The sequence below is a fragment of the Alternaria hordeiaustralica genome (assembly GCF_023758085.1).
Source record: "Alternaria hordeiaustralica strain BMP 2776 chromosome Unknown scaffold_34, whole genome shotgun sequence".
Classification (NCBI taxonomy): domain Eukaryota; kingdom Fungi; phylum Ascomycota; class Dothideomycetes; order Pleosporales; family Pleosporaceae; genus Alternaria; species Alternaria hordeiaustralica.
The window spans coordinates 274,291-294,421 of NW_026056806.1; the positions used below are offsets into that span (position 1 = coordinate 274,291).

At 54.2% G+C, this 20,131-nt stretch overlaps 5 protein-coding genes across 5 annotated transcripts; 4 read left to right on the top strand and 1 right to left on the bottom strand.

Moving 5' to 3' along the window:
• Window positions 1-8: 8 nt before the first annotated feature.
• J4E84_009997 (uncharacterized protein) lies at window positions 9-8,323 on the top strand (the record flags this gene model as incomplete). The annotated part of the gene is made up of 6 exons (XM_049392556.1): window positions 9-138; window positions 202-2,291; window positions 2,348-3,026; window positions 3,079-3,273; window positions 3,323-7,495; window positions 7,545-8,323. 6 exons carry the CDS (start codon window positions 9-11, stop codon window positions 8,321-8,323), a joined length of 8,046 nt encoding a protein of 2,681 aa, XP_049239786.1.
• Window positions 8,324-8,821: 498 nt separating this feature from the next.
• On the top strand, window positions 8,822-10,394 carry J4E84_009998 (uncharacterized protein; the record flags this gene model as incomplete). Its single annotated transcript, XM_049392557.1, has 3 exons — window positions 8,822-9,461; window positions 9,526-10,145; window positions 10,236-10,394. 3 exons carry the CDS (start codon window positions 8,822-8,824, stop codon window positions 10,392-10,394), a joined length of 1,419 nt encoding a protein of 472 aa, XP_049239787.1.
• A 241-nt stretch (window positions 10,395-10,635) lies between these two features.
• Window positions 10,636-11,766, bottom strand: J4E84_009999 (uncharacterized protein; the record flags this gene model as incomplete). Its single annotated transcript, XM_049392558.1, has 2 exons — window positions 10,636-11,536; window positions 11,603-11,766. 2 exons carry the CDS (start codon window positions 11,764-11,766, stop codon window positions 10,636-10,638), a joined length of 1,065 nt encoding a protein of 354 aa, XP_049239788.1.
• Window positions 11,767-12,060: 294 nt separating this feature from the next.
• J4E84_010000 (uncharacterized protein) lies at window positions 12,061-14,310 on the top strand (the record flags this gene model as incomplete). Its single annotated transcript, XM_049392559.1, has 3 exons — window positions 12,061-12,672; window positions 12,720-13,273; window positions 13,701-14,310. The coding sequence occupies 3 exons, from the start codon at window positions 12,061-12,063 to the stop codon at window positions 14,308-14,310; spliced, it is 1,776 nt and encodes a 591-aa protein (XP_049239789.1).
• A 2,626-nt stretch (window positions 14,311-16,936) lies between these two features.
• J4E84_010001 (uncharacterized protein) lies at window positions 16,937-18,907 on the top strand (the record flags this gene model as incomplete). Its single annotated transcript, XM_049392560.1, has 4 exons — window positions 16,937-16,952; window positions 17,001-17,089; window positions 17,140-17,317; window positions 17,367-18,907. 4 exons carry the CDS (start codon window positions 16,937-16,939, stop codon window positions 18,905-18,907), a joined length of 1,824 nt encoding a protein of 607 aa, XP_049239790.1.
• Between the last annotated feature and the right edge of the window lie 1,224 nt (window positions 18,908-20,131).

Below are 20,131 nucleotides of genomic sequence, written 5' to 3' on the forward strand. Positions count from 1 at the left end.
TGGAAGACATGGCTGTGAATGGGGACGCTGAGTCGCGGGCAATCCACCGCGACGAGCTGCGGCCGAAGCTCATAACAAGCTCCACCAAGCGCCGAGTCAACGAGCTCTCGGGGCTGCAGACCAAGGTCGCAGACGACTGTAGGTGTCTCTGGGGACTGCACGTGGAAGCGAACGATGGCTGACTCAACACTCTTCCTGTAGCCCTCGTCACTGCCGACCTCCAAGCGCTGCTCGAACTCCTCTTCGAAACATATCCGCTATACGACGACCGCGAATCACGCCGCGCCGTCGAAGGCGTCCTCAAGTCGCTGGTAAACGGACCCCATGGCGACAAGGTACTGCCGCCGGTTGTCAAATTCTTGACGCAGGAATGCTCCAAGAAGGCCATCGCGCACGCCAATGCCTTTGTGCTCAACGACTGGTGTTCCGTGCTGCTGCTGCAGTTTGCAAAGTCGCCTGAACGGTGGGCCAAGCTCGGCCTGGATGTGGCGCTGGCAAATGCGCGCGTCCTCGAGACGTGCGTGAGCGCTGGGGGCGACCGGCGAGCTGGCCGCCTCTCCATAGCGGCCCTCGTTTCGACGCGCCGGGCCCTGCGCGCCATCTTCCGCTCCGAGGCAATTGGCAACGATGCCCTCGACAAACTCGTCACGAACCTCACCGCAAAGGGCAGCGCGCCCACAGCTGGAAATGCTGTATTCCTCGGCGTCATCGCTGGCGTCTCATCTCGTCTACCGACCGTCAAGCCGCTGCTCGAAGGCCGCAAACAAGACTACTACACCTACTACACACGAGAGATTGTCGGATCAAGGAGCCAGCTGCCGGACCACATCTCCAATGCGTTGCACGATTTCTTCGACAGCTTCCCTACTCTGGAGGAGCTGCGAAAGGATGTCATACCACCCATTGAAAAGGCCTTACTGAGAGCACCCGAAGTAGTACTCAACGACATCGTCTCACCCATGTTCTTGGCCCTCCCCGAGTCTATGGATCTCTCCGATATTCTGCTAGGAAACATGCTGAAGCCGCTGCTTTCCAACGTCAAATCAAGCAACGCAGCCATCCGCGCAGGCGCTTTGCGAACCTTCAAAGCATTGGCTTCGCGATCAAAAGATGATGCCAAGATTGACAAGGTCGCAGACGAAGTGCTTACTCCTTTAAAGCAAGGCAAAGTTTCCGGTGCTGACCAGAAGGTCCTTCATGCTCAGATGCTCTCGGCGCTGCCAGAGTCGATAGCCCTGGCAAAGAAAATCCCAGCAGGTATCGCTCCAGTAGCCTTGAAAGAGCCGAGTGAGCCGGCTGTCGTAGCTGAAGTGTCCGCAATAACAACACACCTAAACTTCGGCCTAGCGAACGGAGTTGCTCTTGACAAGGCCGTCTCAGATGCCTTCATCAAGGGTATGGCCGATAAACGCGTACCCGTCAAGAAGCTTTGGGCAATCCGCGCAGCAGACCTTTGGTGGAATCTCTCCGATGAACAGCAAGCTCAACCCGACGTACTTGCATTCTGCCAAACAATCTTGCCGAAGCTCATTGAGATCTGGCAGGAGGTCAATGCAAACCCGCTGCCTGCGACTCAGAGTGGTTTGGTCACGGTAGGACACTACACTGTCGCGCTCCTCATCGATAGAGTACAGAACATGAAGGACGAGAAGTTGGGATCCATCTATAAGAAATCTGATGTCATCTCGCAATCGCTCGCCACCCAACCAAAGCCTTCCATCCTTCTCAACCCCAAAGTCTATTCGAAATTGTCTTCAGAAGAGGACGTTTCCATTGCTCTACGCGCCTTGAAGGCCATTGCGCCAGACGTCACACAAGCTTCCAAAGAAGTCGCAGATGCATGGGCACAGGCGTTCATCTTCCTCATCGTCGCTCCCAGCGTCTCCGCCAAGGCGAAGGCGGCTGCTAAGCAAGCTTTGACACAAGCGTATCTTCAAACCTCGCCCGAAAAGATTAGCAATATCATAATAGAAGGATTGTGGTCGTGGTACAGGTCAAGTGAACAAGAAGATAAGGAGAGCGCTGCGTTCGCATCCAAAGCAGGTTCAGCTGAGCTTGGCGCTGTTTTGAGCTGCATATGTCTGCCTGCAGAGACAGTGAAGAAAGAGAACGCAAACGTGGACACTGTGGCTCTGCAAAAGCAGGCCATGCGTCTCGTTGTATTGGCAAGAAAAGAGATCATGCCAAGAGTGTCTTGGATTGACCTATGCCTTCGCATGGGTGTAGATCCTGGCCAGGTCGTTCGAGATAACTTGCAAGACTTTGTGAGCACTATTAACGAAGCAACTGAGGTATTATTGCTCAACCATCAACCTTTTCGAGAAACTATTGCTAACGTCCGACACAGAACAAAGACAATGAGAAACTACCCGCTATTGATGCAGCAGCCTACAGCGCTTATACCGACATGGCTTTCGTGGCGCCAGAGGCAGCTTTGCCGGCAGTGGTCAAGCAGTTCAGTGAAGACCTCGACCCAAAGCAGATGGAATCTGTAGGACCGACCGAAGCAGCCATCTTCCGTACACCAGAGGGCACAGCGTATATCGACGTTCTTTCGAAGAAAGCACCTGTGGTGATCGACAAGAACACGAAGGACTACGATACCCTGAAGTGGGAGGAAGAGCTACGAGCACAGCTTGCACAAAAGAAGGGCCAAGCCAAGAAGCTGAGCGCAGACGACCAGGCCAAGGTCAACGCCCAGCTGGCTAAAGAGTCAGCTATCAGGAAGGAAGTGACTGGCACAGAGCATAGGATGAGGCGAGGTGTAGGCATCATCCGGAGTCTCGCTACTGGACCTCCGACAGAGGCGGAGCAATGGATGGGACCTGCCGTGGATCTCTTGATCCAAGCCATTCGTGCTGGTGCTGGTCTTCTGCTGGGAGACGTTCCAGCGACTGCTTTGATCTCGTGCTCCGAGCGCGTATCCAACCGTCTAGGCATGATGCGACCATTTATTGGTGTAGCAGTACTGCGAACGATCGGTTCTATACAGCTTGCTAGCGAGTATGAAGACGAGGATCTTGGTGGTTAGTACACTTCAACCGATAGTTCAGCTTTGGACCTTACTGATAATCTTAGATCTGGTAACACGCGTCCTCTACCGTCTCCGGTTCTTGAGCGAACAGAGGCCACTCGATGCGGTATCCTTAGCGTACTGCTTCCCTCTGCTTTTCCTTGTACTAGAAAAGGGTGGTATTGGCAAGTCTGCGCCCGAAGAAGCTGACGAGCAGCTGATCCTGGCTATCGAAGTGTTGACTTTCCACACCAACTCCTGTGAGTTCTTAAAGCACGGACACTGATACCTTGCTAACACTTTCGAAAGGCACTGACCCTCGTCTCCCCCGCAAAGCTTTACTGGAGATTCTGGTATGGTCCATGCAGAAATACCAGCAGCATTACAAGATAATCAAGGATTGCGTAACCAATCTCGCTAGCGGACTGGCCCCGAACATTACCAATGATGAGCTGGGCGCCTTGCTGCGTGGTACCATCGTGCCGGAGACTGGCGTCCGAACCGCGGTTTTGCAAGCCATTGACGCTGAACTCGACATGAACGACCTGACCTTCAGTGAAGAGATCTTCATTGCTTGCCATGACGATGAGTCTGAGAACGCTGAGCTGGCCCGAACAATCTGGGACGAGAACGATTTAGAACTCAAAGCAGATGCTGGCGTCCAGATGCTGCCTTACCTGGACTCTCTCGACAAGCCACTCAGAAGGGCAACCGCACGAGCTATTGGCGAAATCATTACCAAATTCCCTGACACGTTTGACGACATTCTACGGAGATTGCGCGAGACCTACGCCGAAAAGGCCAAGCCACGCGTTCCGGAGCGTGATGAGTACGGCATGCCACGAAAGGTCGATCTTCGCGACCCTTGGGAGAGTAGAGATGGTATTGCGCTTGCCTTCAAGGAGATGACACCAGGTTTCAAGCCCGATGACCTTGTAGACTTCTTAAACTTCCTGATCTATGAGGGCCCCTTGGGAGATCGAAGTCCCGCGGTCAGAGATGAGTTGATCGAAGCTGCGACCTCAGTCATCACCGTCAAAGCGCAAACCAAGGTCGAGCCTCTCATGGAACTATTCGAGAACGCTCTTGAAGCCCCTGACCGAAAGTCGGAGATGTACGATCAAGTCAACGAAGCAGTCATCATCCTTTATGGTGCACTGGGTCGTCATCTTGCGGCTGGCGATGAGCGCGTTCCAAAGGTTGTACAGAGACTGCTGGCAACTCTCAGTACGCCTTCCGAGACAGTGCAATACGCCGTTGCCCAATGTCTGCCACCGCTGGTCCGTACTTCCGAGCAAGAGGTGTCGAATTACATCAATCAGATGATGGATCAATTACTCACTTCAAAGAAGTATGCCTCGCGTCGCGGTGCTGCCTATGGTCTGGCGGGTGTCGTACGCGGTAAGGGTCTGGGTCTGCTCAAAGAACATCGAATCATGTCCACCCTCAAAGGAGCTAGCGAGAACAAAAAGGACATAAACCAAAGGCAGGGAGTATACCTGGCATATGAGCTCTTCTCGCTGATCCTCGGTCGCTTGTTCGAACCATACGTCATCCAGCTAGTGCCTCAATTGCTTGCTGGATTCGGCGATACCAGTGCAGACGTCCGAGAAGCCTGTCTCGATGCTGCCAAGACTTGCTTCTCCACGCTTAGTTCCTTTGGTGTGAAACAGGTTCTACCAATCCTCTTGGAAGGTCTTGATGAGGATCAGTGGCGTAGTAAGAAGGGTGCTTGTGACTCTTTGGGAGCCATGGCATATCTCGATCCCAACCAGCTGGCTCTTAGCTTGCCCGATATCATTCCACCCCTCACCGTTGTGTTGACAGACAGCCACAAAGAAGTCCGATCTTCAGCAAACCGAAGTTTGCAGCGCTTCGGTGAAGTCATCAGCAATCCTGAGATCAAGAGCGTCGTCAACATCATCTTGAAGGCTCTCAGCGACCCGACAAAGTACACAGACGATGCCCTCGATGCTCTGATCAAGATCCAGTTCGCGCATTTCCTCGATGCGCCTTCTCTCGCTCTCGTGGTGCGCATTCTGGAGCGTGGTCTGGGCGATCGCTCTGGAACCAAGCGGAAGTCCTCACAAATCATCGGCAGCTTGGCATACCTCTCGGAAAGGAAAGACCTCACCTCCCATCTGCCAATCTTGGTCGCTGGACTACGGGTTGCGATCGTGGACCCTGTACCGGCTACACGTGCTACCGCGTCAAAAGCGCTTGGTTCCCTCGTCGAAAAGCTTGGAGAGGATGCTCTGCCGGATCTTATTCCAAGTCTCATGTCTACGCTCAAGTCCGACACGGGTGCAGGAGATCGACTTGGTTCTGCCCAAGCTCTGTCAGAGGTTCTTGCAGGTCTTGGAACCGGACGTCTGGAGGAGACACTGCCAAGCATCCTGCAGAACGTGGCCAGCAGCAGAGCTTCTGTCCGCGAAGGTTTCATGTCTCTGTTCATCTTCTTGCCAGTTTGCTTCGGAAACAGTTTCGCCAACTACCTCAGCAAGATCATTCCTCCCATTCTCGGCGGTCTTGCAGACGAAGTGGAATCGATCCGAGAAACTGCCCTGCGAGCTGGTCGTCTCCTGGTCAAGAACTTTGCCACCAAGGCAATTGACCTGCTACTACCAGAGCTTGAGAGGGGTCTCGCAGACGACAGCTACAGGATTCGTCTCAGTTCCGTGGAGCTTGTTGGAGATTTACTGTTCAACCTCACAGGTATCAGCGGCAAGGTGGAAGAGGAAGAGGTGGAAGAGGGCGCGAAAGAGGCTGGTCAATCGCTACTCGAAGTCCTCGGAGAAGAGAAGCGCAACAAGGTCCTGTCTGCTCTATACATTTGCAGATTCGACACGTCTGGCCTTGTACGAACAGCCTCCATCAACGTATGGAAGGCATTGGTGGCCAGTCCTCGTACTCTGCGCGAGCTTATTCCTACGCTTACTCAACTTCTCATCCGCCGTCTGGCAAGCTCAAACATGGAGCAGAAGGTCATCGCCGGAAACGCGCTGGGAGAGCTCATTCGCAAAGCTGGAGACGGTGTACTTGCTACGTTGTTGCCTACCCTCGAGGAAGGTCTACATACCACCGATACAGACGCCAAGCAGGGTATCTGCATCGCCCTTCGCGAAATCATCGCAGCTGCTTCGCCAGAGCAACTCGAGGACTACGAGAAGACTCTTATCCAAGTTGTACGGACTGCTCTGGTGGATCCCAACGCGGATGTGCGAGAAGCAGCGGCGGAAGCCTTCGACGCTCTACAACAAATCTTTGGCAAGAGGGCTGTCGACCAGGTCCTGCCTTACCTACTCAATCTTCTGCGTTCAGACGACGATGCACAGAACGCGCTGTCAGCGCTTCTCACCCTCCTCACAGATCAGCAACGGTCCAACATCATTCTACCAAATCTCTTACCAACACTCCTCACTTCGCCTATGTCTGCCTTCAATGCCCGCGCTATTGCATCGTTGGCTGAGGTGGCAAGCTCCGCTATGACCCGAAGACTGCCCAACATCCTCAACACCATCATGGACAATGTCATCGCTATCAAGGACGAAGAGCTCCGGTCAGAACTCGAGACGTCGTTTGACAAGGTCCTCTTATCTGTGGATGAATTCGATGGTCTTAATACGGCCATGAGCGTCATGCTTGCCTTGTCGAAACATGACGATGAGCGGAGACGTGCACGTGCCGACATACACTTGGCCAAATTCTTCGCAGAGGCAGACGTTGATTTCTCGAGATACTACCCTGACCTAATCCGGGCACTTCTCATCTCGTTTGGCGATAGCGATACAGAAGTCGTCAAGGCTGCATGGACTGCCCTCAGCACCCTTACAAGCAAACGTCTGCGGAAGGAAGAGATGGAATCACTTGTCATCTCTACTCGCCAGACACTCAACCAAGTTGGTGTTGCCGGTGCAGACCTCCCTGGATTCTCACTGCCGAAGGGTATTAACGCCATCCTGCCTATCTTCCTGCAAGGTCTCATGAACGGCTCAGTGGACCAGCGAACTCAAGCTGCTCTGGCCATCTCCGACGTCATTGACCGCACCAGCGCGAAGTCACTCCAGCCATTTGTTACTCAGATCACAGGACCCCTCATCCGTGTGGTCACAGAGCGTTCTGTCGAGGTGAAGGCAGCTATTCTGCTCACACTCAACAACCTGCTAGAGAAGATCCCGACCTTCCTCAAGCCCTTCTTGCCCCAGCTCCAGCGCACGTTCGCCAAGTCGCTTGCCGATACATCCTCAGATGTACTGCGAGCGCGAGCAGCCAAGGCTCTTGGTACATTGATCAAGCTTACACCAAGGGTGGACCCACTCATCGCGGAGTTGGTGACCGGATCCAAGACGAGCGACGAAAACGTCAAGACGGCTATGCTGAAGGCCTTGTTTGAGGTCGTAAGCAAGGCAGGCAAGAACATGAGCGAAGCAAGCAGGAACGCCATCCTAGGTCTCATCGACAACGAGAGCGATGATTCTAATGGTAAGTTTAGACTGATTCTGACCTGCTTAGTGTGACTAATATGGGGTAGATGCAATGGCGATTACAAACGCTCGACTTCTGGGGGCCCTCATCAGCTGCCTTCCAGAAGATGTCGCGTCCAGTCTTCTCAAGGCTCGCGTGCTTACGACCCACTACAACAAATCTTCTGTACTGGCGCTCAATGCCATTCTACTAGATGCTCCCGAGGCTCTGACAGAATCGTTTGCAGACGAGACTGTGAATGTTATCTGCCAGGGTGTTGGACATTCACAACCGTTCATCTCGGATAACTCGATCCTCGCCGCTGGCAAATACCTTCTATCGGAGAAGAGCAGCAAGAGCTTCGACCACACCAAGCCAATTTTCGAGGCCCTTGCGCCAGTAGTCGAGCCCGGCCATCCCGTCGACACGAGGCGGTTGGCGCTTGTGGTGCTTCGTACAGTCGCTCGAGAGCACAACGAATTGATCCGTCCGCATATCCCGCTCCTCATACCGGTGGTCTTCGCATCGGTGCGCGATCCGGTGATTCCAGTCAAGCTGTCGGCTGAAGCGGCGTTCCTTGCCATCTTCTCGGTGGTGGACGAAGAGACGGCCGTGTTCGACAAGTACATGGCTGGACCTGGCAAGAGCCTCTCTGCTGGTCAACAGCGCAGCATGGGCGACTACTTCAAGAGGGTTGCCATGAGGCTGGCTGGGCAAGCCAGAGAGAGGAAGGAGGCCGAAGGTGGAGCAGGCGGTCTCGGCTTGTCGAGCGACGAGATGGAAGATGAGCGAGAGATTTGGAGCGTCGGAAAAGTGGAGTTGGGGGATGTGTTTGGTGAAAACTAGCGATACCGTACAATGGCTGGGACGGTGTACATGGCATAAAAGCGACTGCACTAGCATTGGGACGGGAGCGCATGTGAAAACGAATCATGTTAGTATATAAGTGCATAGCGAATGAGATTTACATTGGATGTTCTGGGACCGAAAGGAAGGGTGCATGTGGTGGAGGTTTCATGGGGCTCGTGGAAGTTGTTAGGCTGCCCCAGCATCAACTCCGCAAACCCCCGAGCTCTGACCTCACGCTCTCCACGACTGCATGCTTGTCCATCAGCGTAGGCCCCGCACAACGCCTGCCAAACTTGCCCGTCATCGGGGCTGATTATTGCATCCGCGTGCGACCCCGCTGGCACTCCTGAAGCGTCGCGCAGACCCCGGTGTCGCTCTCCCGCCGCCCTCAGCCTTCTCCACAGCCCGCACGCGCATCTGTCCAACGCGCGACCACCTCGCAACGCGCACATCACGACGCATTGAGCGCCACCACGGCGCGCTTCCACCGCCATCATGGCAGGCACCATACGGCCCAATGACATGAACGTCTCCACCACGCCGACGCTCTCGTCGGGCACCCTGCCCAGCCTCGCATCTCTCCAGACCGACCTCACCAAGAAGCCCAACGCGCCGCGCGCCCCCCGTGTCGACGTCGAGCCCCTGTACGCCGCAGTCAAAGGCTCCATAAGCGATGCAGACTGGACCATCTACAAGAAAGCCCTCTCCTTCTTTCTCCTCGGCAACCTCAACCAGGAGGAGCTGTCCCACAAGCTGTCCAAGATCCTCACCACACCCGCCCTCGAACACGCGCACAATGCACTCTTCACGGCTATATACGCTAACATATGGCGCGACCCGCCCGAAGCAGGCATTGCCAGTTGGGTGTCGAGTAGCGATAAGCCGACTAGCGGGACGGTCAAGGGGACAGGGGACGAGAGCGAGAAGAGACTAAAGCATGAGGTTATGCAATTGAGTCGCAGGGAGAGAAAGAGGCTGAAGGGTATACCGGCAGGCGAGAGCCCGCTGAGTACGGGGCTCGAGGGCTTGGGCGCGGGTGCTGCTGGGCCGGTGCAGGAGTATGTTGATGCGAGACGGGCGAAGCAGCTCGATGTTGGGCCGAGCAGCAACCAGGGCGGTGGATTTGGAAAGACGAGTACGTGCATGACATTTGCTATACCCTTCCTTTACGTCTTGAGATGCTAACAACTTTGTCTCAGACTGGGAACTTGAGATTCGGAAACGGTATACCTCGGCCCTCTACGCCGAGACGCACGAATTCCCCACTGCAACGACGATATCCTACCGCCTCCTACCAATATGCTACGAGTTCGGGCTGCCTCAGGGCCATACGTCCGATTGCCCAGACTACCTCAACATCGCTACCGAGACATACATAAAAGAAGCACTGGCAAACTTACTAGGCAAGGTGAGCAGCAACGGCCCTGGATACGTGCGCACAGGTGAGTTCAAGAAGAAGCTCGCGCGAGAAGAAAGACTAGTAGACCGCGGCGAGCTGGCCCGAGGCATCGGCGGCGAACTCCCCGTCGAAGCAGAAGAGCGACGAAAGCGGAAACTCCTGTGTATGGAGGACTTGAGACTCGCGCTGGAACTCGGAGACTCGTACCTCGGACAAACACCACTGATTGCGGGATCGATAATGAACTCGAGGTTTCTGGATACGCACGGCATCGAGGATATCTACAATGCGCCCGCGAAACCGCTTACGAATGGTACTCTCACGAATGGTATCAATGGCATTACAAATGGGACTAAGCACGACCTCAACGGCGAGACTTGGACAATTGACTTTGGTGATCCGATGCAGATTGATGATGAAGTGGGTATGCATTGGCAAGGAGGCAGCGTACAGGATATGCAAGAGATGGACGATGCGCTTGACGATATTCTGAACCTTGGAGACCTTTAGGACGGTCTTCAAGTTGACTCTGGCGACCCGATTCAGATCGACGATGAAGTGGGCATGCTTTGGCAAGGAGGTAGCGTACAAGACATGCAGGAGATGGACGATGCGCTTGACGATGTTCTGAACCTCGGCGATCTACAGGAAGGTCATGAAAGCGAATGATAGAGGGAAGGAGCATAGAGGCGTTTGTGAGCTTCGGCATTTGATCGGCGCATGTGGGATTTGCATTTCGGTGTCTGGGTGTAGCTATGGGATGATACCCTGTCTTTTGCTTGTTGTCTCGTTGAGTTGGTGGTCGGCATTATGACTCGCGATGTATCTCGCTGAGCATTGTTACTTTTGTAGGGAATGGAGAACAGATATATCTCAGTGTCGAGCGCATGCTGCATGGAACGTCGTCATTTCATTGCATGATAGCCCGGCAATCCCACACCATAACCCTCTCGTCCCACCCCGTACTAGCACACCAGCCTTCCGCGCCAAACAAACACCAATCGACACCCGTAACGAACTCGGTATGCCTCCCCATCCTCCCCATCTCCCTACCCCCGCCATAAAACATGGGATCCTCCAGCATGTTCTCCTGCTTCACACTCCCCACACCCATGGCACTCCCATCTGTCCACACCCGACACGTCATATCGTAACTCGCACTAAGCAGTATATCGCTCAAATGCGGACTCCAACTCAACTTCCGAACCGCATACTCGTGTCCTGGTAAAACAGCAACAGGCCCCTGCTGCGGCATCCTGATATCAAAAGTGCGTATCACGCGATCCACCCCTGCGGTTGCAACGATAGTATCCCTATATTTATTCCAATCATGCGTCAACGCCTCCGCAGGCGCAACACCCACGCCGGGCGCATGTCCCATCCTCGCTTTCGGCGGCTGATGAATCGGCACACTCATCGTCAAATGATTACTCGCACTCGCCGGCGTCCTCAGATCGAACACCCTCAAATGGCTATCACTACTCACACTTGACAGCACGCTCGGACTGTGCGGACTGAAACTCGCACTGTAGGTACATGAATGCGTCGGTAAGGTGGTTATACTCGCCTCGGAATTTGGGTTCCAGATCTTGATTGTGCCGTCCCAGGACGAGGATAGGAAAGTGTCTTTGGACACGAGGTTCCAGTGCACGGCGAAGACTTCGCGTGCGTGCTCTTGCCAGGATGCGATGGGGAAGTTGGGCACGTTTATGTCGAAGAGTTTTACCGAGCCGTCGCCGCCGGCGGTGAGGAGTTGGTTCTCGTGCGCTTCGGACCATGTGCTGTCGAAGAGTGAGTCTTGCGTGTCGAACCTGGGGACACGGGTGGGTTAGCATGTGATAGTTAAGGTGGAAGTGGAAGAGGGGTGATGGAAGTACCATTTCTCGGCTACGATTCCATTCGCTGTAAGGCCTAGTATGTACAGGCGTCCGTTTCCGACGAGCCCGAAGTTGGCGGATGTTGCGACGGCGATGCGCGAGTCGAAGAAGGGGCTGTATTTGACCGAGTAGCCGTTGAAGCCTTGGGTGCGGAACTCGAGCATCGTGGGTGGTGAAGGTGGGGGTGGGATTTGGGATTACGGCGCGTGGAGGATAGGTATGGTACGGCGCGTCATGTCGCGCCGGGACGTGGAGTTGGTGTTGTGCTGCAGCATGGTTGCGGATGACGAGGTGTCGGTTGACCGAGGCGCCTTTGGGTTCTGGCGGGGCTGGTGTGGCGCCGTCGGGCGGTTGTCCCGTGACAGCGCGTCTGCTGTTACGCCAGTCGCCACTGTCGAGGAGGCCATTTCACTTTGTTGATGCGACTATGCGCGCCATTTTAACCCACCACAGTCGGTATGGACGCGTTCGTGTCGCGCAAGAGGAAGTGGGATGAGGGGCCGCCCAAGTCAGTGGCGAGTACGAGCACGCGGCCTTCAGAGGCTAAAGACCCAGAAGAAGAATCTACTGATTTCAAGTTGGCCTTGCTAGCATCTTTACATCCTACAGTTGATGAAGGGACTCTGCTTGAAGCATTGCTCGCTGCTGACGGGGCCGTTGAACAAGCCTCGGAGTGTCTATCGCGACCTCAAGTTGCTTCCCCACGCAAGCGACCCGCATCATCGACAGTGGGCTATCAATCCTCACTGAGCTCGTATCGCATTGCTCCGGCGAATGGAACCCTGAACAAGAAGCCACTTGTGAGAAAGGGCAAGACACTATTTCTCTATAGCCCAGAAGACATCGAAGCACATACGCCTTGTTCAATCATACACAATTTCCTTCCGGTAGAGCAAGCGGATGCACTGCTGTCACAATTACTGGACGCCTCGTCGACCTACGACAGGTACGAGTTCAAGCTGTTCGACAGAGTTGTTGTAAGCCCACACACGTACTCCTTCTACGTCAACAGCTTAGAAGAAGCGGAACGACAAAAGACGGAATACATCTACAACGGTGGCCAGATCGAGGTAAGACCGCTGACAAGGAACACCACCAAGATGCTAATTCCACCCAGGATGTCCGACAAAGCCTCCCAGAAATGCTCAACGCATGCCCCCAAGTCGAAGACGCCGTCAACCGCGAAATCCAACACAGAATCCGCGACTTCTACCCCAACGGCAAGAAACTCAAATACCAATCCCCTCACCCCTGGAAAGCCAACACCGCTTTCGTAAACTGCTACGACGGACCACAAGAAAGCGTCGGATACCACGCCGACCAACTCACCTACCTCGGTCCACGAGCCGTAATCGGCAGTCTAAGCCTCGGAGTAGCGCGCGAATTCCGGGTCCGCAAGACCGTCGCCGAAGACGACTCGCACCGAAAAGACGACGGTTCTCTCGCGGACGCCCAAGGCCAAATCAGCATTCATTTACCACACAACTCGCTCCTGGTCATGCATGCTGAGATGCAAGAAGAATGGAAACACTCGATTGCGCCGGCCCAAGCTATCGATCCTCATCCGCTTGCGAAGAACAAGCGGCTTAATATCACGTATCGGTTCTATAAGGATAGCCTCCATCCGAGGTTTACGCCGAAATGCAAGTGTGGTGTTTCGACTGTGTTGAGGTGCGCGACGAGGAAGAAGGAATCGAGGGGGCGGTATATGTGGATGTGCCATGCGGGTTATGTGCCGGGTCGGGAGAGTTGTGGGTTTTTTCAGTGGGCGGAGTTTGATGAGGATGGTGAGCCGCCGTGGGCGTCGAAAGTTAAGATGGGAGATGGGATTTTGATTGAGGAGGGTACTTTAAATGGGTAGGGGAGTTTAAATGATGGTATGTTGGCACATGCTTCTTGAACCGACGGTAGCACTTTCTATCTATCACCTGAACATGAGAACTGTTATGGATAGACCCCGGTCGTAAGGCGCGACTCTCGACGACGACGCAAGCGCAGCTGTAGTCCGCATCCTACCTCGCTTGTCATCACAAACAGACCCAAACCTCTAACCTCGAGGTTCAACGACCTCCATTGCCAGGCACTCATATTGTTCCAGACAGTACATTGACATCAGCAAGCTTTACTACGAGCACACATATTGCTACACACGGCACATTGTCGACAGCACGCCTCCTCGCAGTCTTACATCCCACAAGTCAACCGAACCTATCCTACTGCCACATCACTCGACCATGCCACCTCTCTTCCCCCACCAAGCGGTCATGTTCCGGCCATCGACACCCATGCCGCAACCCAACGAAGTACTCGACAGTATCCTCACAGGCTATCTCTGGGGCTGTCTTCTAATAACTCTGTTCCTCTTCACGTACTTCGCCATCAGCTTCTGCGCCTGGGTGCTCTCGGCAGTTTTGGCTTCGATCGACACGATTGTTGACTTCGTACGGGCGTACTGCGAATTTTCGGATGCTGGTACCGATGTCGAGATGAGCGGCGACTTTTGGCTGGAGAAATACACGGCTGAGAGCGCAGGGCAGATCAACAGAGCAGATGAGATCACCAGGCTCAAATGCACATTACACGAATACGACACCGCCCTCCAAGACGCACACTCAGCCACCGAGATACCCACACTACACCCGGGCGATATCCTCACGAGCTACACCAACCTCCCCGAGAAAACCCCTACACTCCCGGCGCTTTCTTAACATACTCGTCCAACCAGCCCACCGCCTGCAAAAAAGCCTGTTCCTTCGCAAACCTCGCCTTCGCATGCGACAAATCACCCTTGACACCGAACCCATGCTCGACATCCGAATACAGGAACATCTGGTACGGCACGGTATGGTCTTTGAGGATATCTTCTGTCTCGCGCCGCTTCTCGGCTGGAAAGATGGAATCGGTTTCTAGAGTCGTTGTTGGTATCGTTAGTGCGTTCTTTTTGTTTATGTCTTTGTCTCGACAGTTTGGTTTTTTGGAGTAGGTTTGATGAATGGAATGAATGGAAGGAATGAAACGCGAATGTTACAATTGAAAGTCATACCTGCAGCAGCAATACTCAACGGCCCCCTAATCCCCCTAACTTCCTCCTTATCCACAAAACTAGGATGAGCAGTAAACCCCGCGTCAATCCCCCCATTCCTCAACCCCCCTTCTTTCAAAAACCGACATACGTACTTCCCGCCGAAACAATATCCCACACCGCCCAACCTCTTGATCCCCAACTCATCTCTCAAATACTTAATCACCGTCTCAAACATAGGATCCACAGTATCAGTCTTCGGCATCGTCGTCTGAATATATTCCTGCAAGTCAAACGATTCCGGAGGCGGAAACGGCACTTCGCTCCCGTTGAAGACGTCGGGGATGACGGTTAGGTACCCGTTTTGCGCGAATTGGTCGGCGATGAGTTGGGTGTTGGGGAAGTCCATGCCAAGGACGTCGGTCATGATGAGGATGGCGTTTGAGGGGGAGGGGTTGTTGGGGGGGTAGGTGGTGTATGTGCGGACTTGTTTGTGGGTTAGATGGGAAGGGTTAAGGGATGGAGATGAAGGGAGGTGTACTGTTGTCGATGTGTTTGATTTGGCCTTGTGGTGTGCCTGAGTGCTTTACGCCGACGATGCAGCATCGTTGCATGGGGTTGGATGCCATGGTGTAGATGATGGGTAGAATATGAAGAATGAGCGCTGTTGCAAACACTTGTATGTCGTTCACCCATCGTGACTCAGAATCTGATGACGAAGTTTAGCTATGAGCCGGATGTAGCGCCCCACCTTGGAGTGCAGCTCGGAAGCGGTTAGCGACAGGGGTTCTTGCGCCCTAAGATGTACACTAATAATTATCCCCGGATGGGACTATGCGAAATGTCTATCATAGATTGCTGTTGAGCTGTTCGACGGCTGGTTGTGTTAGGCCTGAAGGGATGATCTTCAAAGTGGGTAGGCTTCAAGAAGTTGGTGCGCAACACGGGACATTTCTTGCCGCAAGCATTGTTGGTTTGTTGAAAGTTAAACGTTGGTAATTACAAAACTTCTATGTATCCCATATGTACATATTCAATTCAAAACCTGAGCGTGTTAGCACGCACGAGCTTGCTCTGTTCTGTGATGACACATACCTCATTTTCTCGTCTGCAGAGATGTGACTCCTCAATGTCTCACGCGGCTGACACTTCGCCTCGTCACCCTTTCGTCCACATAACCACTTCCACGTGGATCAATGTAGCTGGTCCTCGCTGGCCTGACAATCTCAACGTCGCTGATGCGTCGCCTGGACACACTCCTCGCCCGACTCCTCGCACGGCTCCTTGCACGTATGCGAGGCTCTTCGACGTACTCAATAGCACGGGGACGAGATCGCGATCGCCTGGATGATGTGAGTGTGAGACAACCAATGGTGCCATTGAAGTTATTACGAACCTGTACTCGACGTAGCGGCCGTCGTCGCTGAAGCTCTCGACTGAGGTCCGGCGCCATTCGCGCGGCAGACGCATCACGCCAGCTGGTGTATGAGACGTGTAGTTTCCTCGTCGGGGAGGTGGCTCAATGACGGTACGACCGCGCGTTTCGTAAGATCGCATAAGACACATGTTGATGGTGTTTGATGTCCTTGCTCTTCCGCAATGAGAAAGGTGATGATGATGTTGAGGATGTAGGCTACCGGATGCCGGGTTCCCGGGTGATGACGTTGTACAGCGAACGACGCGACAGCGAACGATGGAAGAGAGAAGCGTCCAGAATGGGCGATGTGCGAGACAAAGAGTCGATGCAGGATGCGCTTGTCTATCAGTTCAGTCTTGAAGATATCTCAACGCGACTTGCAACGCGCGGAAATGACGTGCGCCAAGGGTTTGCTGGGGCATTCCAAGGTTGTTCCGTCTGCCAGCCTCTTCAATTCGCAACCAGATATTTCCATGCAGTCAGCGGTGAATTGCAAGCATGCGCATGTGGTTCTGGGATGTATCCTTGATCGAAGGAGCTATTTACATAGTGGTCTCGGCGGTATTTCGTTCTAGACCTGGCCTCGATGATGGAATGCGATTTGACTGAAGCATGTAGCAAGTCTGGATTATCAGCAAAAGGAACGCGGAACATGGGTGCTGACATGTAGAGCTGGTACCTGGAGTAACATGCTCAGTAGCTACCCCCAGGTGAGCTGTCAGGAAGGAGCCACCCCCACCTGCCCCGCGACTCGTGGCTGGTCGCTGAAACGTAGGCGGTGACGAGTGACGAAGCAGAGGCCACCGCCAACGCTGCCAACTACAGGCAGACATCCTCTACAATTGCCATAACCCATTCCCTTTGCTACCTCACTGTCCTTTAAATTACGCGTACAATGTCTCTAGTATCAGGTATGAGCTCCCAGATAGCTTCTCGCAGCAGCTACTGACCGTGAACAGACGCCATCTGGGCTGCGTCCCCTTCGACAACGCGCGGACAGGCAACACCGCTGTCCTCGGACCCCAAGGGCGAACGCATTGCCTATGCCGTGAGTGTTTCGACTATCCGAAGCTTTCGCGGAGCTGATTGGACATGTAGTCAGGCAAATCCGTCTTCCTGCGCTCCATCGACGACCCGGCTGTCAGTAAACAATACACCCAACACACGACTCAGACAACGGTCGCCCGCTTCTCGCCCTCGGGGTTCTACGTTGCTAGTGGAGATGTCTCGGGTACCGTCAAGGTGTGGGACTGCGCCGGTGAAGGAGCTACAAAAGGTGGGTGAGGCATAGCAGGACATAGAGCGAGGGAGCTGACGCGGTGCAGGCGACTACCACATCATCGCAGGCCGCATCAACGACTTGGCATGGGACGGCGACTCGCAGCGCATCATAGCTGTCGGCGACGGCAAGGAGCGCTTCGGCCACTGCATCACGGCAGACAGCGGCAACAGCGTGGGCGAGATCTCAGGCCACTCGTCACAGATCAATTGCGTGTCTATCCGCCAGCAACGACCCCTCCGCGCCGCCACGGGCTCCGACGATACCAGCCTGGTCTTCTACCACGGCGCTCCCTTCAAGTTCAACACCAGTCTGAGAGGTCAGCACAACCGCTTCGTCTTCGGCACCGCCTTCTCGCCCGACGGTTCAGTATTCGCAAGCGTTGGCGCCGACAAGCGCATATGGCTATACGATGGCAAAACCGGCGAGGCAAAGGGACAGATTGGCGAGAGTGTACATACCGGCAGCATCTTCGGCGTGTCGTGGTCCAAGGACTCAAAGAAGTTCGTCACAGCCAGTGCGGACCAGACGGTCCGGATATGGGACCCGGAAGCAGGCAAGAACATTCAGACCTGGAGGATGGGCGAGGAAGGCGTCGCTAGCATACCCGACCAGCAGGTCGGTGTGGTATGGCCCACCGGCCGCAGTGATGGTCTGATCGTCAGTGTGGATCTTGAAGGAAACTTGAACTACCTCGTCGACGGCAACCCAAAGCCAACGCGCATCATCCGGGGCCATTCAAAGAACATTACATCGGCTGCCATCGCTGGATCTACTTTTGCCACGGGAAGCTATGACGGCCGAGTCCTCGCATGGGACACCACAACTGGATTGGCTGACAAGGTCGAAGGCGCAGCGCATTCGAGCTACGTCGCCGGCATTACGACTTCCGACAGCAAGAATGAGGCGGAGCTGTACAGTGTTGGCTGGGACGACACATTACGCTCCATGTCCGTTCCGGACAAGATCTTCACTGGCGAGGCACACGATCTCAAGTTCCAACCCAAGGGCGTTGCCGCGACATCGAGTACCGTGCTGATCCCTTCTACCGATGCCATCGCAGTGTACTCCAAGGGGGCCCAGGTCAGCTCGTTACCTGTCAAATTCGCCCCTACCTCAATCGCAGCGCACGGCTCTACCGTTGCTGTTGGTGGAGACGACAAGCTGGTACACATCTACACCCTTTCTGGCACTGAGCTCAAGGAGACCGATACAGTGCTCCGCCGTGCAACTGCTCCCATCTCCGCACTCGCCTTTTCTGCCTCAGGCAGGAAGCTAGCAGTGGGTGCAGGAAACGGCAAGATCTACGCGTTCGAAGTAGGCGGAGACTGGAAGGTCATCACGGACAGATGGAGTGCCCACACCGCACGTATTACCTGCCTGGCATGGGACGAGAGTGAGAACTACGCCGCAAGTGGCAGTCTGGACACCAATGTTATGGTCTGGAGCACAGAAGACCCTGGCAAGCGTATCAAGGCTCTTAACGCTCACAAGGATGGCGTCAATGGTGTCGCATGGGAGAAGGGTCTCAAGGTCATTTCGGCGGGAGGCGATGCGAGCATCAAGGTGTGGAGCGTGAAGGCGTGAGACGTCAACCAATAGTCGAAAGATGAGCAAAAGAAATTAACGATCCATCATGGTGTGGATGACAGGAACTTGATTCAATTCAGATTGGGGAGTGATGGCTAGCTTTTGAAGGACCTCGACGAAAGGTGAGGCGGTCGGGTGCGCCTGCCGTTTTCTGCTTGCATGTGATCGTGCGGCTACTTCCAAAATACCTCTCCCACTTACATTTCATGCCAACTCCTCAGCCTTCTCACCGTGCAGATAGTACTCGCATGTCGCAATCAATGTGTCCAATCACGATCATCGGCCTATCGACTGCGGTCGCAGTCTGCATGCAGCCCTCACAGCTAAAAGACCCGCGTAAGCCCCATTTGCCTAGTTTGCCTTGGAATTCGGTATGCCTCAGTGCGAACAGCCACCTCGAGGCTCATTACATGCAGGCCGGCTGCAGAGGTCCTTCAAAAAGGAATGTTCAGGGCGCTTGCCCTAGTCGCTTCACTTGAAGCTATATTGATGCACGCTGCCACCAAAATTCTAGTCTATACTCAACCTCAGTCCATCCGAGCCTAGCACTTTTCCTGATACACCCACAGCTACCTCACACTACCTCTTAGTGCCAACTTCTCAACATATCAATCCTGCAGTTCCACTCACATGGACAACAACACATACTTCGGTGGGGGCGGCAATATGCGTGACCTGTTCAACGGTCAAGGAATTGGTGTCGATATCAACGGTCAGAACACAATCGAATCAGCTTCACAATATCGAAACAACCAGCAGCTGCTTTCGCCAACGACAACTCATCGACATGACTCGATGTTCTCTTGCTCGTCAATAGGCGGCACACCACGACACTCGATCTCTCACCAGGCTGAGGCTCAGCCTTGTGCCAATATACACCAAACAGTACACAGCCCCATCGGCTACACACAAGTTCCGGTGAACGGTGACATGTCGCGATCGGCTTCGCAATACTCACCAGTATCTTCCGGTCAGCGATCATTGTCTACATCCCTGCAGCGAGCGTCCCGCGGTTCATTTGGAAGCATCTTGGTTCCGACTGGGTCAGCAATGTCCCGCTCCATCTCAAGCACGTCAGCAAGCCAACGCACTGCGCCTCAGCCTTATCCGTTTCGATCAAACTCACATTCCGTGCACTTTCGTCCCCGACGGTCATCTGACATTTCGCCAAACATGGAATACGAGCATTTTGCAGCGACAGCGATGAGCCCGTTCGAATAT